Source organism: Coenobita brevimanus, chromosome 64 (genome assembly GCF_032717465.1).
Source record: "Coenobita brevimanus isolate Jiangsu-jjx chromosome 64, ASM3271746v2, whole genome shotgun sequence".
In the NCBI taxonomy this organism is placed as follows: Eukaryota; Metazoa; Arthropoda; class Malacostraca; order Decapoda; family Coenobitidae; genus Coenobita; species Coenobita brevimanus.
In genome coordinates, this window is record NC_137017.1 from 12,013,763 (window position 1) to 12,032,589 (window position 18,827).

General features: G+C 41.4%; 1 protein-coding gene across 3 annotated transcripts in view; it reads right to left on the reverse strand.

Moving 5' to 3' along the window:
• Window positions 1-18,827, reverse strand: part of dome (cytokine receptor domeless) — a 351,827-nt gene that overhangs the window by 72,898 nt on the left and 260,102 nt on the right. For all 3 annotated transcript variants that reach the window (XM_080276205.1, XM_080276204.1, XM_080276203.1), the window contains one exon: window positions 1,020-1,107. In XM_080276205.1, coding sequence (XP_080132331.1) covers window positions 1,020-1,107 — 88 coding nt within the window. The remainder of the gene's footprint in view (window positions 1-1,019; window positions 1,108-18,827) is intronic.

Sequence of the window (18,827 nt, forward strand, 5' to 3'; positions counted from 1 at the left end):
ATGCTACATTCTGCCTTCTTTATTGTATGAACAGTTGACTCATTCACCCCAAACATACGGTTCCAAGACAATTCACAGGCGTAGGTGGAGACACTTTAGCACAGTCTGGGGCACTAGCCCTCACTGTCTCCCGTATGCTACGTTCTGCCTTCTTTATTGTATGAACAGTTGACTCACCCCAAACATACGGTTCTGAGACATTTCACCATCAAGTCAATTCAACGTCAAAACATAGACGATTCCCCATCATTCTATTAATATACTTATTATTGATTAATTAATACTTTAATAACTAATTTTCAGGGGGATTTTATAACTCATATAAGTAAAAACTAGTGTACTGTACTTGCTAAATAAACTGGTATGTAAATAAATGACGGGGAATCGTCCTGACGGAGAATTGTCGCCGACATTCCTCCCTGAAGTTTGTCCAACACTTTAACTTTCTCTGTCAGCAACATCACTTTACTAGTCCGTTTTGGTGTGTTACCACATGCATCACTAGCACTATGCTTAGGCCCCATGTTGGCAGACAAGGCATGCAATCACTGGAAGGCAGAAAAATATGCCATAAATAACAATCGGCCAGTCACGCATGGTTCGACCGTCGGATTCAAACTGACTGTGTTGCGTGGTAGACCGACCTCCCACACACACATACACACACACACACACGTATGTATGCACACGGGCAGCAGGTAGCCATTTTTATATTTTATTTATTTCTTTTGTATATTAAAATTATTTATTTGAATACTACAATTTTATGTTTTAATTATTGTATGAAAAATTCGTGGATAACCGAAATCACGTGAAAAAAGTTCGCGTGAATTAAGGACTTACCTGTATATATAAAACAAAGATGAATGGAAATTTGCTTCTAATTTATGAATATGAGACCTTTTCTGTGCTGATCAAAACTGTAAGTGGCAAGATTTAAACAAAACATCATCACTGAAAGAGTTTAGACAGAGCAATACAAATGATAAACAGTCAGTTAAAAAAGAGGAGTCACTTACTCTCTTCCGCAGGTGAAGATATAGAAGAGGACCACTGCCATGCAAACAGAGATGATGGCAATGACAATGATGACATACACAGGTGGACCTGGAAAAAAAAAAAAAATGTGTGTGTGAGCTGGGAGTTGAGACATGGGGACTGAGGGTCATATTCTTGTACGCTTAAGTGCCTTTCTAGCACCTTTTCCTAATCAGTATGTTTTTGCATTTAATGCCTTAATACTTTCTGGTATGATATTGACATCTTTTTACGCTGACACAGCTTGTATCAACAGCACAGAAGAGTACATAGAAGTCCACAGGTAATACAGACAACAGGAGGCTCAACATGGATTTTTTTTTTTTTTTTTAAACAACAGAACAGAGGAAGGAAAAACAAATTAATAAAAAAATAATCCATACACCAGATTACTGACATTCTCCATTCATAAAAAATCTGTAACAGTTGGACTTGAACAGCTGTAGGTTCAAGTTTGGGGGAAACAACTCCAGGGAAGCAAGTTCCAGAGAGATGCAATTTGGGGAATAAAAGAATTCTGATAGGCAGAAGTTCTGCAATATGGCTGTGTGACATTCCAGTCATGAGCGCTACCAGATGTCTGTGTAGAACAAGGAAAGGCATGGAGAGATGGCACAATGGAGGCAACTTCATCTGAGCATTTGCCAAAAGTATCTGTAAAATAATGCAAGGAAGGCAACATTCCTTCTTACTTGTAGAGGAGGTAGTTTATTTATAATAGCAGGGTTATAAATAAATTCCAACAGCTTCATTCTGAATTTTGTCTAGTTGTTTTAGTGCAACCTCTCCACATCCATTCCACAAGGGTGAGGAACATTCTAGCTGAAAGCACACATGACTCTTATAAATTATAGCTAACTGCTCGTCAGTGAAGAAGTTACGGACGCTGTACAATAATCCAAGTTTCTTTGAGGCAGTTTTAACAACTGATCTGATATGAGAGGTCCAGCTGAGGGCACTGTTAAGTGAAACACTGAGAATTTCAGTACTTTTGGAGATGGGAATATTAGTAGCACTGAGGGTAATATACGAATCTGGCAATATCTGTCTTATTAGTAAACTGTATATATTTGGTTTTCATCATCATCCGGACCTCCTTTCCCACCCATGGGCAGGGTGAGGAGTAGCAACATCCAGATAGGCCAAATTTGCCCAGTCCAATGGGCCACACTTCTATTCACTCATCATTCAAGCCCCCAAGATCCTGGCTGTATCGGATATGCCAAAAACATTCACCACATTTTGTAGCTTTACAAAAACGTATCCGATAGAGTCAATCGGACACTGCTGCGTTAAAAAGGGGTGCCAAATCCCTGAACATGCACTTCTTCTCACAACATTCATCCAGCCAGCTTGATCTCTTGTCAGTTCCCTAGCCTCACCGACTTCCATACCTCTCTTCCTCACACACTCATCCACCATACCTCTCCACCTTCTCCTTGGCCTACCTCGCCTCCTCCCTCCTTCAAATTCACTCAGATATACCTTTTTCACCACTCTATTGTTATCCATTCTCTCCACATGACCACACCATCTCAGTACACTCTCTTCGATTCAGGTGTCCACTGACTTCCTCACTCCACATCTTTCACAAATCGCATTATTTTGTATCCTATCCACCCCCTGTACTCCACATACATTCCTCAGTAGTCCCACCTCCACTGCTCTTACTCTTGACTTTTCATTTTCATGCCACACCGTAGTCTCACATCCATATGTTAAAGTTGACACTAACACTCCTTCATGTAAGCCTCGTGCCGCTGCAACACTCAAGCCTCTGTTTCTCATCAAGGTTTTCATTGCACCAGCTACTTTTCTTCCTTGTGTCACTCTCCTTTCCACTTCTTTTGCACATTTTCCTCGCTTTTCCATCATTGTACCCAGGTCAAGCCTCTGTTTCTTATCAAGACTTTCATTGCACCAGCTACTTTTCTTCCTTGTGTCACTCTCCTATCCACTTCTTTTGCACATTTTCCTCTCTTTTCCATCACTGTACCCAGGTATTTGAACTCACTCACCAACTCCAGTCTCTCTCCATTCACTGTAACATCGCACTGGGAGTCACGTTCTCTCTCAATAATCATCACTTTACTCTTTTCTACATGTACTCTCAAGGAACAATGCTCATAGACATCAGCAAAACTCTGCACTAGCCTAACAAGCTCTTGTCTGGTATTTGCAAGCAGTACTGCATCATTAGCATACAACAAATTTGAGGTATTCCATCCATCACCATTCATTACCAATGCCATCTCCCTCTCCATTATTCATGTTTTTACTTCTCTCATCACAACAACCATGGGGACATCACACAACCTTGTCGCACACCCACACCAACTGTGAACCATTCACTTAGATGCCCATTAACCCTTAAACATGCTTCACTACCATCATAAAACTCTTGACGGCACCTAGCAGCTTACCATCTACACCGTACATGCACAAAACTTTCCATAATCATTCTCTGTCCACTTTGTCATCGCTTTTTCCAGATCCATGAATGCCATAAACACCTTATGGTTCTTCTCACAAGCCTTCTCTGCTATCTGTCTCACTGCAAATATATGATCTACACATCCTCTGTCACTCCTACAGCCACCCTGTTCATCACTCACTAGGACTTTTGATATCTCTCTTACTTTATAATAATTCTTCCATATACCTTCCCTACCACACTTAATAAACTTATGCCATGATAATTCTTGCACTCACTTCGCTCACCTTTATTTTTATACAGGAGTACAATCACAACCTTTTTTCCACTCTGCTGGCACAGTTACACTCATCCATGCCTTCTTACATGTCTCTAACAAGCACTTCATTCCACTCTCTCCACTACACTTAATCATCTCTGCATACAGCTCATTAACCCCAGCTGCTTTCCCATTTTTCAGCCGCTTCACAGCACATTTCACCTGTGCAAGTGTCATGTCTTCTGGCACTGCATTCCTTCCGTGCACACTCCCAAAACCAATCATGTTTACAGCTGCTCTGCTCTCTCTCTTCTCATTCATCAGGCTTTCAAAATATTCTTTCCATCTGGTCACTTCATCCCCACACCATCCTTCACACCATCACATTTCTTTCCACTTTCACTTCTACATTTCCATACCTCTTTCCAGAAAAACTTCCTATTTTCAGAGCAGTTTGCATTCATTTTTCTTCCTAGATCATCCTTTACCTCCTCCTTTTTCATCTTCACTAGTCTCTTTACATGCTTCTTGCTCTCAATATATTCAGTTCTTATTTCAACTGAACCCCTGGTTTTACTAGCATTTACTAGCATTAAATGAGACAAGGTTATTTTGTCCTCATTCACTGATCTTAGATAAGTCTTGATTTATGGAGATGGCTGCACTGAGTTAAGAGTTACAGTATTTGGTTGCTAATGAACTGTGAAGTGTTGGGTCATTGGCATATGTGTGGATGGGATTGTGGGTGACAGATAAGAGATCATTTATATGAACTAGGAATAGGATTGGCACCAGATCTGATCTTTGTGGTAAGCTGGTGTTAACTGAGTAGAAATTGGAATACTGTATATCATCTACTCTTATTTTTCTGTCGCTGAGATATGAGGAAAGCAGAGGAACAAAAGACATTAGTCCATAGCAAGGGAGTTTGGATAGCAGGGAATGGTACCAACCTCTATCTAATTTAGTAATATCAAGGACTACAGCATGAGTTTATCCATGTTGGTCAACTGATTGATGGATGGTATGAATCAGGAGATTGAGTATGTCAATGGTGGATGTTTCTTGGCAAAAACCATGTTGTCTATCTCTAATTAAATTGTTGGATTCAAGGTGTTTAACTATGTGCTTATTAATTACAATTTCAAATACTTTACCAAGAGAAGATGTGATAGCTATTGGCCTGTAATCAGAGGGGACAGAGCAACTTCCTTTCATTGCAACTGGGTGGATATTGGCTTCTTTCCATGAATTAGGGAATGAAGACGTATGTATGCATGGTTTGAATAATTTTGCTAGAACAGTGGCAAATTCTGGAGAATACTTTTTTAAAACAACTGGAGGAATTCCATCTGGGCCTGGAGCTTTGTTGGTTAGTAAATTGTCTAGGATGGATTTTACATATTGTCTGTATTTTAAGTGGGACAATTTCGGGAGAGTCAAGTTCCAGTACTGGGACGTTTTGGCTGACTTCCTCTATGGTAGAATTTCTGGCAAATGTTTCGGCAAAGATTTACTTTACCACACGAGTCATTTGTAATGCTGCCATCTGAAGATTTTAGTGGGGGAATGGGTGATGACTTGTTAAAGTTATTACTGAGAGAGCTGACAGTTGACCAGAATATTCTATTCTCATTAGGATTGTTAAGTAGCTCTGAACCTTGATTTTGCAAAATTTATTACATTATGGGGAGCTTCAATTCTTGGCCAATGAGAATATGGACCTGACACTGCAATGACAGCTGATCATGGACATAACAGAAACATTATTAACACGAATGAAGCACATACAATTAGAAAATGAATAAATAGGAATAAATAAATGAATATGATAGAACACTTAGAGTGACACACCTCCACACCTGCCTTATCCCTGTGACTTTGACTGCTGCATATTGTTCTCAAACTTGCATTCCTTCATCCATGCTTTACCCTGAACCTTCCCACAAGTTTGGTTGAAATCAAACCGAAAATGTTTAAGCTGCCCTTGCCATGTGACCCTGACTTTTGACCTTTCCCTGTGACCCTGACATTTAACATAATATTTTCAAAATCTAAATCTTTTGTTCTCACCTTACCATGTGGCCTTGAACTTTGAATTACAGTAGCTCTAAAAAAAAAACTATAGGTCTACCTTTTGGTTAATTCTCAACCTTTCAACCAACTTTGGTTCAAATCAGATAAATAACATTTTATTTTATTTGGTCAAAATCTGATCTTGCCCTGGCCTCTGAATTTGACCTTTGACTCTTCCAAAATTGACTTAGATAAATAACATTTTAGTTATTTTATTTGCACTTTCACACATGGGTCAAAATCTGATCTTGCCCTGGGCTGTGACTTTGACCTTTGACTGTTCTCAAATTTGACTCACTCCATTCCTGCCTTAACCTGAACCATTTTATCAAGTTTTGTCAAAACCAGACATAAACTGTTTAAGTTGTTTTTGCTGGGTCAGACCTGAACCTCGAACCTATTCTTCTAAAAAATAATAGGTTTCCTAACTGGCTAACCATCAATGCTTCCACCAAGTTTGGTTGAAACAGGATGAAAAACATTCAAGTTGCATTAGTCTCTCTCTCTCTCACACACTGGAAATGGACATGGAAGCTATCCAAATATGTTTTCTGACAATGCAAAAATACAAAGAAAAATAACAAACAGACTCTTGCAGAGAGCTACAAGAAATAAATAAGCTTAATGAATGGAGCAATAGATGACAAACAGAATTCAATGTGGACAAATGCCATGTTAAATAAGCTTCATGAATGGAGCAATAGATGGCAAATGAAGTTCAATGTGGACAAATGCCATGTAATTAAGTTTGGTAAAAGTGGAAAAAAGACCAGATTGGGATTTAAGCTAGGAAGTTTAACCCTACACATGTCAGAAAAGGAGCAGGACCTAGGAGTGATTATCAATACAATAACAGACTATCTCCAGCTGACCACATAAATGAGAAGGTATGAAATTTGCACACACTGCTTGAAAATGAGAATAGCATCCACATATATAAATGAAGACATGCTGAGAAAGATAATAACATCATTCATCAGACCAACCCTGGAATATGCATTAGTGGTCTGGAATCTATTCTATTTATTGCCAGACGCCTCAATCCCGTTTGGGGTGGCCACAAACAAATCGCCTCCAAGTCGCCCTGTCCCCCGCCATTTCACTCCCCTGCTCCCAACTCACACCCCCCTCTCTCATATACCTCTCCACCCCATCCCTCCATCTCATCCTCGGCCTCCCCCTCCCTCTTCCCCCCTCCACCTCACTCACATACACTCTCTTCGTCAGTCTTTCACCCTCCATCCTCTCCACATGGCCAAACCACCTCAGTGTGTTCCTCATAACGCTTCCTATCACATCCACATCAACACCACAACGCTCCTTTATATCCTCATTCGTCAGCCTGTCTCTCCACGTGACTCCACAGGCTCCTCTTAAACAACTCATTTCCACTGCTCTCACTCTTGACTTGTGTCCTTCCAACAATGTCCAAGCTTCACTTCCGTACGTTAGAGTTGGTATCACAATACTGTCATGTAGTAACTTTTTCACTTCCATGCTCACTTCCCTGTTTCTTATCACTGCTTTCAAGGAACCAGCAACCTTTCTTCCCTGCTGTACCCTTTCAAGCACTTCACCCTCCAAACCTCCATCCTTACTCATCACACTACCCAAATACTTAAACGTACTCACATTTTCCAATTCCTCACCATCTAACCTCGCTGTACATTCACTGACTTCACCTCTCTCAAAGACCATCACTTTACTCTTCCCTACATTCATCTTTAGGTTCCGTTCCTTACACACTCTCTCAAACTCATCCACCAAGCCTTGCAGCTCCCCTTTGTCTTCACTCAACAACACAGTATCATCTGCAAACAACAGTACAGGGAGTTTCCAAACACTATCCTCTCTCACCAGGGCCACTCCAACATCCACTGCCCTACCTTGTACCTCTTTTATTACCCCATCCATGTACAGATTGAACAACCATGGAGACATGACACATCCCTGTTTCAAACCAACTTTCAAAGAGAAAAATTCACTTAGTTCACCATCCACACACACTGCAGCCTTCGCACCATCGTACATACTCTTCACAGCATTCAACAACTTCCCATCTACTCCATATATTCTTAACACTTTCCACAATCCTTGTCTATCCACCCTGTCATATGCTTTCTCTAAATCCATGATAGCCGCATACAACTTATCTAAGAATGAATATCTGATCTACACAACCTCTTCCCTTCCTAACGCCTCCCTGTTCTCCTCCAACTAATTTCTCTGTTCTTTCTCTAACTCTGTCTATAAGTATCCTACCTTAAACTTTTCCTATTATACTAAGAAGACAAATGCCCCTATGATTACCACACACTTCTTTTTCCCCTTTTCCTTTGTACAAGGGAATAATTATACCTGACTTCCAATCCTCCGGGACTCTACCTTCCTCCCAGGCCAATCTGCACATCTTCCACATCCATTTTACTACTATCTCTCCCCCATGCTTCAGCATTTCACCACACACTCCATCAATTCCTGGGGCTTTCCCCGATTTAACTTTCTTCATTGCTTCCACAACTTCTATCCTACTGATTTCTTCCTGTCTTCTCACCTCCCTCCTTCTCCCAGCCATTCCCCAGCCACTTATACTCGCATTACTTCCATCCTCTACGTTCAACAATTCCTTAAAGTGTTCTCTCCATCTGCTCACTTTTTCTCCCTTCTCCACTAGTAATCTACCATTTTTATCTTTCACTCCCCTGCTAACTTCACTTCCACCCTGTCTTACTCTTTTCACTTCTCTCCAGAACATTTTCTTACAGTCCCTCCACTTTACACTCAAATTCCTTCCAAATTCCTCATCCACTCTCTTCTTACTCTCTCTTACTAATCTTTTCACCTCTCTCTTCCTTTCCACATATAACTCTCTCTTCCGCCTCTCAACTTCTTCCACGCCCCTATTTCTCACCCATTCATTGTATGCTTTCTTCTTTTGTGCCACAGCCTGTTTCACCTTTTCAGTCCACCACGCTGTTCCTTGCACCCCCCTCCGTCTTCTTTTCCTTCCACACACCACATCACATGCTGCACATATTTCTTCTGTAAATATCTTACACACACCTTCCACGTCTCCCATCTGCTCCAATTCATATTTGCCCAGTCGTTCCTCCACTTCTCTCTTATACTCTGCCTTTTTCTCATCCTCTTGTAACCTTTCCACTCTCCTTGCAACTACTCCTTCCTCTCGTCTTTCCCTTCTTCTATTCCTCCATCTCACTTGCATCCTAATTCTGGCCACCACCAAGTAGTGGTCAGAAAGTCCACTTCCCCAACCTCTATACACTCTTGCATCCTTTACACATCTTCGCATCCTTTCATCCACACGCACATAATCAATCATTGCCTTCCTTTCATTCAGTTCACCACCCACCCTTCTCATCACTCGCCATGTATACCTGTGGATCATTTTATGCCTGAAGAGGGTTGGCGCATACACACACATAATCGCCCACATTTGTATTCCAACTTTCAACTTTACCCACACAATCCTTGACCCAACTGATCCATACTGTCACCCCTCTTTTTATACAGTTTTTTGCAGTGTCCTCTTGTTGATGCCTCCCCATAGGTTATATACTCATTGATATCTATTTTCTCATTCCCTGAGATGCATAATCATGTCTCCTTATATAAAAAAAACACTTAGATAAGATTGAAAAAGTACAAGGGGCTGCTACAATATGGGTACCAAGCTTAAAGAATCTAAACTATGATGAAATACTAGAAAAACTGAACCTATCAACATTACAAAAGAGATGGAAAAAAGGAGATATGATTATGCATCTCAGGGAATGAGAAAATAGATATCAATGAGTATATAACCTATGGGGAGGCATCAACAAGAGGACACTGCAAAAAACTGTATAAAAAGAGGGGTGACAAGATGCAAGGAAATTCAGTTCCCCAAATCAGGCAATTGATTAGTGGAATGCACTACCGAATGAAAAAGTGTGTGCCAAAACTATTAATAAATTTATGGATATGTATGAAAAATGGTCTAATACACGGGCCAGTACGAGCTTGACTCATTCCCCTAAAGATACAAATAGGTACGAACAATTAGGTAAGAACACACACACACACACACACACACATTTAACATAACACCCTCTTTTGAGAGGGGGGCGCGGTAGCACAGTGGTAGCGCGCTGGACTTGTGATCGGGGGATTGCAAGTTCGAGCCTCGCCCGGGCTGCCGTGCCAGGAGGGGTAGCTCCCTCCTGTAACCCTAGCAGGGCTATATAGTCCAATAAAGGGCTTAGCTCGGGGGAACTCCATTTCTCCCCTCTTTTGAGAGGATATTATAAAGTCCCACACTTGCTGGGCAGCATTATCCGAGTGTTTAGCACAGTGAGAGATGCAGTACTGTAGAATACTTGGAATGATATGGAGGGTCATATTCATTGCAGGTAAAGAGGCTTCCTAGCACCTCATATAGTTTAAATTTTTGTCTCTGGTACAGTAATATTACCCTGTATTGTGGTAGGTGGTGGCAACCATCATCCACTCACTTGATGTAGTGCTGCCTACTTCTTCCTTAGCCTTTATCATTCTTTTTCTGTGCCTACGCTCATCTCTTCCTATTTCTCCCATCTTTCCTGTCACTTCTTATTGCTTTTCTTTCCTTTACAGGTGACAAGCCAAATGGTTTCCTGTAAGCCAAGAAACCATTTACAACGATGGGTGGTAACCATATAACCAAACCATACGTGTTCCCTACGTGTCAACAAGTGGGTTGGTGGAGGGTTAGTGCCCCTCCCTGTAAAACAAATAACTCAAAGTCAAGTAGCCACCCCTTACGGGGATTATGGCATCTGGCAATAGATAGATAGATATTCTGTAACCAGTCAGTCAAGTATATAAAATATAGTAGTATGCTAAATTAATAATAATAATAATAATAATAATAATAATAATAATAATTAGCAACGTTGGGTCTGGTTAGTACTTGGATGGGTGACCGCCTGGGAACACCAGATGCTGTTGGCATAACGCTCTCCCTACGTGTCAAGTGGGGTTGGTGGAGGATTAGTGCCCCTCCCTGTAAAACAATGAACTCTAAGCCCTTGACCACCCCGTTTGGGATACATGGCGTCTGGCAATGAATGAAAAAAAAAAAATCCATCCATCCACCATCCAATCCTATGTTGCCTCATGAGGAGTGTAGGAGCCCAGGGCTAGGCAAGTTGGTCCAGACATTTAAGATGCAAGTGACCAGCCTCACTCATCCCTGAGTGGCATTAAGCGAGCAATAAACTCCAACCATCCCTTGGATGTAAACCTTCACCGGTTCAATTTGATTGGAACGCAGTAATTACCGTCTAAACCACCAGGTGGCATAATTTGGTTGCCACCTAGGGCACAGGAAACCATTTGGCTTGTCACTCAATGTAGAGTCACCCATAGACAGAAGGAAGAGGAAAGAATGACGGAAAGAAAGATGGAAGTGGGAGTGAAAAGTCACCTGTAGGCAGAAGGACCTATCTATCTATCTATCAATAGCCCAACGCCCTAATCCTGCAAAGGGTGGCCGCTGACAAAATGCCTCCAAGTCGCTCTGTCACCCACCATTTGACTACCCTCCCTCTCCCTCATATACCTCTCAACTCTATCCCTCCACCTCATCCTCGGTCTAACTCTCCCTCTCCCTCCCTCCACCTCACCTACATACACCCTCTTAGTCAGTCTTTCATTCTCCATTCTCTCCACATGTCCAAACCACCTCAGTGTATTTCTCCTAATCTTCTCAACCACATCCACATCCACCCCACAACGTTCCTTCACTTCTTCATTCTTCAACCTGTCCCTCCAAGTCACTCCATATGCTCCTCTTACATAACTCATTTCCACTGCTCTCACTCTTGACTTGTTCCAATCTTGCAAGGTCCAGGCCTCGCTTCCATACATCAGGGTAGGGATCACAATACTATCATGCAGTGACTTCTTAACTTCCATACTCACCTTCCTATTTCTCATCACTGCTTTCAGTGAGCCAACAACCTTCCTTCCCTGCTGTACCCTTTCACGCACTTCATCCCCCAAAGTTCCATTCTTACTCATCACACTACCCAAGTACTTGAATGCACTCACATTCTCCATATCCTCACCATCCAGCCTCACTGTACATTCTGTGACTTCATTCCTCTCAAACACCATAACTTTCCTTTTGTTTACATTAACTTTCAGCTTCCTCCTCCTACACACTGTCCCAAATTCATTCATCAAACCTTGCAACTCCCATTCATGTTCGCTCAACAATACTGTATCATCAGCAAACAGCAACACCGGAATCTTCCAGATCTCACCCTCATTCATTAGAGCCACCCCCACATCACTGCCCTACCTTGCACCTCCTTTACAACCCCATCCATGTATATATTAAACATCCATGGAGACATCACACAACTCTGTTTCAGTCCCACATTGAGATCAAAGAACTCACTCAGCTCACCATCCTCTCGCACCGTAACCCTAGCTCCTTCATACATACTCTTCACAGTACTCAACAATTTCCCCTCCACTCCATATATTCTTAATACCTTCCACATACCTTGCCTATCTATTCTGTCATAAGCTTTCTCCAAGTCCACGAAGGCAGCATACACTTTCTTTCCCTTCTCTAGATACTTCTCCACTAAACATCTTAGAACAAATATTATTATAATAATATTGAATATGTCCCATCCATCCATCCATTGCCAGACGCCATGTATCCCAAATGGGGTGGCCAAGGGCTTAGAGTTAATTGTTTTACAGGGAGGGGCACTAATCCTCCACCAACCCCACTTGACACGTAGGGATGCCAACAGCATCTGGTGTTCCCAGGCGGTCACCCATCCAAGTACTAACCAGACCCAACGTTGCTTATGTAAATGAAATAAAACAGTGCTAGAAAGCCTGTTATCCCATAAGAACATGGGCCTGTAAGAGCTACAGTAATTAAAAGCTGACAATTTGACAATGGTGTTGGAGAGGGATGCTGTTTTGTGGTGGTATTGATATAATGGGGTGGCTCTTTCAGCATACAAAAGACATCTAGTACTGAAAGAGGCTAATGAACACTGTACCTAATCCCACCATCTGAAAGTCTCTATCTATCTATCTATTGCCAGACGCCATAATCCCGTAAGAGGTGGCCACTTGACTTTGAGTTACCTATTTTACAGGGAGGGGCACTAACCCTCCACCAACCCACTTGTTGACACGTAGGGAGCACGTATGGGTTGGTTATATGGTAACCACCCAGCGTTGTAAATGGTTTCTTGGCTTACAGGAAACCATTTGGCTTGTCACTCAATGTAAAGCCACCTGTGATGGAAAGAAAAGCAATAAGAAGTGACAGGAAAGATGGGAGAAATAGGAAGAGAGAAGGACAGACAGAAAAAGAATGATAAAGGCTAAGGAAGAGGTAGGTAGCACTACATCAAGTAAGTGGATGATGGTCGCCACCACCTACCAGATCTGAAGGAAACATCTGGAGAAAGCAAGCTAATAAAAATGGATGTAATTTAACTTAGATATTATACTGTATATATATATATATATATATATATATATATATATATATATATATATATATATATATATATATATATATATATATATGAGAGAGAGACTGATAGTAGTAGTGGTTGTTGCTCCAGTTCACCAAGAATGTGAAATCTGTGGACTGCAAGCTAAAGCTGCCGTTCTGTAGTCCACCATCCTCCTTTGGAAGTACAGTATAGGGAGTGAAATAAGGGATATCTGTATAACCAAGAAGTGATGCCGACCTTATATCGGTGCCACTGCCACATGAAGATGTCACTCTCCAGCACATTACTTAAAATAAAGAGTCAGAGGTCACCACTGAGAAAACGATTTAATAACAAGATTGTGAGGTATGATAAAATATGAAAGTCGAATTATCTCCTGGCCCACAACAGTCTGCGGTGAAATAGATGATTGCATATGAAGCTTTGCAGTGCCTCTTTAGTGATTTATTATGAGCATTACACCCTGATATTCTCCCAAGATATTTATGCATTTGCTTCCTAGTTTATATCAGGTACGTACAAGAAGACGTAATAATATTTCGCTCGGGAAGGGGTGTCATACTGTACTTTCGCCCGCATACTACAAGTTTTGCTTAGTGCTGTTTTGCCTATTACACTTTAATATTCTCTTACATGTTACAGATGAGGCAGATGTAAATAACGTAAGAACATCCTCTTTGGGTCATACGCACCGCTAAAGGAAGTGCTGTAGAGTCTCCAATGTCAGTGAGAATACGGTTCGTTAACTCGCCTAGTAGGCTCTCTAGCACGTCTCCCTTACTAGTTTACTTCTGTATATGGAACTTAATTTTGTTTATATAAAAAAAACTAACGATATTTCAAAATGGAAATATCAAGGTGCAAATAATAATAATAATAATAATAATAATAACAATAATAATGCAACGGAATGTCTGTTATGCCGACAAGAATACGCCTCGGTGGTGGACGGTCAAGCAACCACAAAAGGCCAACTGCTATTGTGCCTCCTCGGGGGTGGTACGAGCTCCAAGAATCCTGTAACAAAGGCCCACGCGGAAGGCAACTCCAGACAATGGCAGGAACCCGAGTGAAAAAGTCCCATATAAAAGGGCGGGAGCAGTGCCCAACTCGGCGTATAACAGCCAACACTCAACAAACTCGGACCGCCACCAACTTTTCTCTCAGTGGGAAGGACCAGCTCCTGGAAACAGAGATTAAAGACGGGAAGGGGGCTTTGTGGCGTCTTGGAGGGGGGAGTGGGATCGAAGGAGATAGAGGGATTGGGGTGGGGGGACTGACAAAAGACGACGGCAAGCGGGCGGACACGAACCTTCCCGTCACTTCCATTGTCAATGTCCATAATGTCATCCTGATGGCTTTATTATCACAACTTCTCGAGTCATTCTTCAGGGAACGCCCATTTCACCTGCGGGCCACTTTGATATGTAGGGAAATGGACGGGGCATAAGGGATTTTGTGGATGACCACCAAAATTAACCCCTTCTTCCCGAGAAAGTCATTTTTACTGCATTCTGCCCAACATCATACACTTGAAAAGATCAGAATATATATCCTCATCAGTGCCAGACCATGTTATTCGGCTCAGAAGACCCACTTCGGTAACTTTCCTTCAACCAGCAAAATTGTTGAAATAAACTCCTGGAATCAAAGTCAGGAGCTTAACTTCAATGGCTATGGTTTTAATACATGAAAATAATATTCGTATGATAATTAAGAGTAGGCTACAGTACTATCCACCCTTTCTTGGTGTAATGTAATTGGCAGTCATGTGCACTGCCAGCTGTTGAAACGTTCACCACTGTCTTAAATTGCTATATAACGTGACCAGCATTTACTTTAAAAGACGCTGATCTCATTCAACCTTGGACGGATTCCGGACACAAAAAGTCTTGCCGGAACTAGTTAAAAAAAAAAAAAAAAAAAAAAAACTTTCCACATAAGGCACAGCAGCGGGAACGTACAAGAGCGCTTGGGACAAACATAAACTTCACTATTCTCCACGTTATGCCAGGACGAGAAGGAAGAATGTGCTACTAACTAATTTAAAATGATTCTAAGATTCATTTATGCAGACAGCCTTTATCTAATCATGGGGCTGGTGTCGAGTGCGAGAAGGATGTGCAAGAACATTAGGGACGAACTTATTTCCAGAAGATATGTCAATATAAGAGAGAAAATTACTACTAACGGCCCCATACTTATTCCAATATTTAAATATTATTATAAAGGAAGGGCTGCTTGGTTCAGGACATTTATTCAGCTTACGAAATTCTCGAACATTACATATCGCTCATCAATTCATTCGGTATTAATATTCCTTCATAACTTGAATAAGATATTCTGATGGTAAAGAATTAACATAAATAATACGCCATAGTAGTGATGGGACTTCGCAAAGCGATGGCTGCCGCGTGTGGCAACCGCAAGTCAATTTGGGTAGGGCAGTCTTGGTTCGTCATAGTTCGTAGAAGGGACGACAGGCAGAGGCAACGGGAGAGTCATACACTAAATTTACACTGACGGCGTGAAATGTATTCCTTTCCGGCAAGAGGTGTCGTTCGCTCAATCTCGGAAAACAGGACGGTCGAGTTACGTATACTACCACGGCGAAGTACGGCTTTAACATACCGGGTAAACTTAAAAGAAGGAAAAGAAACGAAACAACGTGGTATTAAAGGACTGTATTTCGCTATATCTCAGGAGACGGGATGGTTGGGTTACATATACGTACACTGCCGCGGCGGAGTACATACCTCGGTTTATTAAGTAACCAACAAAATAGAAGGCAAGGAAGAGACTTCTTGATCCGATATTATATATATATATATATATATATATATATATATATATATATATATATATATATATATATATATATATATATATACAGTATATAACACACACATACATACATACTGTACAGTACATACATAGGCTAACATTATATACACACATACATCTCATATATATATATATATATATATATATATATATATATATATATATATATATATATATATATACACACGTGTGTGTGTGTGTGTGTGTGTGTGTGTGTAATATACCTGTTCATGCATTATCTAATCCAGTGTTGTCCCATGTGGAGCACAGAAGCCCGGGGCTAGGCAAGTTGGTCCTGACATTTAAGATGAGAGCGACCAGCCTCACTCATCCCTGAGTGGCATTACGTGTGCAATAAACCCCAACCACCCCTTGGACATAAAGCTGCACCGGCTCAGTCCGATTGGAGCGCCTTAATTAGGCCTACCCACTAAACCACCAGTCGCCATAAGTTGGTAATATGGTTACCGTCCAGCGAAGTAAATGGTTTCCTGGTGAACAGGAAACCATTTGGTTTGTCACTCATTACAGAGCCGGCCGTAAACAGAAGAGGAAAGAATGACAGAAGATGAAGGAAGGAAAGAAGGAAGGAAGAGAGGAAAAGGCAGAAACCTATGAGATTACTACATCGTGTTAATACACACACACACACACACACACACAGCCATCACAGGTCACTTAGGGGGAAAAAAATCTCTCCAAAAATAGAAATTGCCTCTGACCGTACTACAAGTAATATACAAGCGTTCTAAATTAAAATATAAAAGCCTAACCCCCCTAATATATTACCACTACCACTGCGTTGTTCAGCGATCCACATTCATTGGACGGGATTCAAGGTGCCATTTCAGGTTTCGTTGTACATCCGAGGAAAGTTCCGCGCTATACACTAGCTCACCACTTCGAAATAGGAAATGTGAGACAAATGGTAGCGAAGCAGTAGCCAACATTCATCTATCTGGTAACTGTGTGAGAAGGGTGGGGATGCAAGAGGGAGGGTAAGAACTATTAACTCTCCCAGCCTTCCTCCTCCCTTAACCTCTCCCCTCCCACACTGTGGTACCAGACATTTGAGTGTCTGGCTACTGCTTCACTTATGGTTGTCTCACGCATAAAGGTCCGAACTGACAGGCAGTTGTATAAGGCGGAACTTTCCCCGGGCTGTACCTCCTCTTCACCGCTACAATTTGCACTGTACACCCATTAATCCTATTGTACCATTATCTCTATGTTAAAAAACACACAAATATAAGAGAATATCTCTCTGTAATATGCATAATACTGTAAATAGCTAAAAAGGTGCTAGGAAGCTTCCAATGGGAACAAGAATGAGACCCGAACCACTGATTAATAAAGAAAGCAGTCACTGCTCCCTAGAAGCATGATTCTGGTGCCACACACACACACACACACACACACACACACACACGTTCAATCCCTTGCGAAAAAATTAAGCCCCCCACCCCCACCCCCCCAAAAAAAGCCTCAAGAAACACGGACCTGCAAGATATAGTTTGTTCAATCAATCCACCAAACCACGTTACATAACGGAGGTGGCCAATGCTGGGAAGACACATGGTTTTGGTGTGAAATACTCGGGTCCACATTCCCCAGGACTATCATGAATATTTTTGCCACTTCACTTCCACGACGGACTTCTTCAGACCTACAGTCGTTTTTTTTTTTTTTTTTTTTTTTTTTAAACAATTAATGACGGTTATATTCCCTCTAAGCTGAAAAGTATCTTCTGAAGTACAAAATAACCTGGAGGAAGCAAAATAAAATGTAAAATACGCTGATGGATTGTAAAGTGGTATAACTGTTGCTACAGCTTTCGTCGATTTCGTTTGCTTGGGAGATATTATGCTTCCTTGCTACCACCAGCATGAGATCCCTAGTATAAAAGTTTTCATCATCTCTTCCGGTCTTTAATTCTATTCTTGCTATACAGTAAAATAGTTTTATTCCAGCTTATGATAATCCCTTAACTTTCCAATAACTAATAAACCTGTCGCAGTGAAGTTAGATGCATATTTATGAGCGATGATACGGTTGGTAAGCCCGGAGCTCGTAACATACAGGGTTTCAGAGAAGTAGTATCAGGCACTATTATCACAGCCACTGCACCAGAAGCGTTTCCCAGTACCGAACGATGCCTTTCCGCCGCTCCCTTTGTCATACAGACCCTCATTCGTTATACGTCACGTCATACCAGTTTAGTCTTACAGTTTCAACTTTATTTTTCCAATTTCAGTATTGCCACCGCTTCTACATAATTATAAAAATATCAGTATCGCAGAATTTGTCAATATTTAGTTTCGTCTTCACTGGTCAAAGGAAGCACCGAAAAATTAATGTCAATATTATCCAAAACATACTCGAAGACGGGTGTCACACGTCACACCTTACGTTGGGATAGAACCGCCAGTCTTTCAGCTGAGACATATTCAAAGGCAGCAACACCCAAGTACTGATAGTCTGCCGGACCCTTTGTTACTGGGGGTTGGGAGATGAGTTACATCTTACATCCAGGAACCAGTTAGTCTTTTGGTTTCAGCATTATTATTCAAAGGCAGCGACATAAAAGTAACAGAGATTGGCATTCCGTCGGTCCCTTTGTCACTGAGCGCAGGGAGGG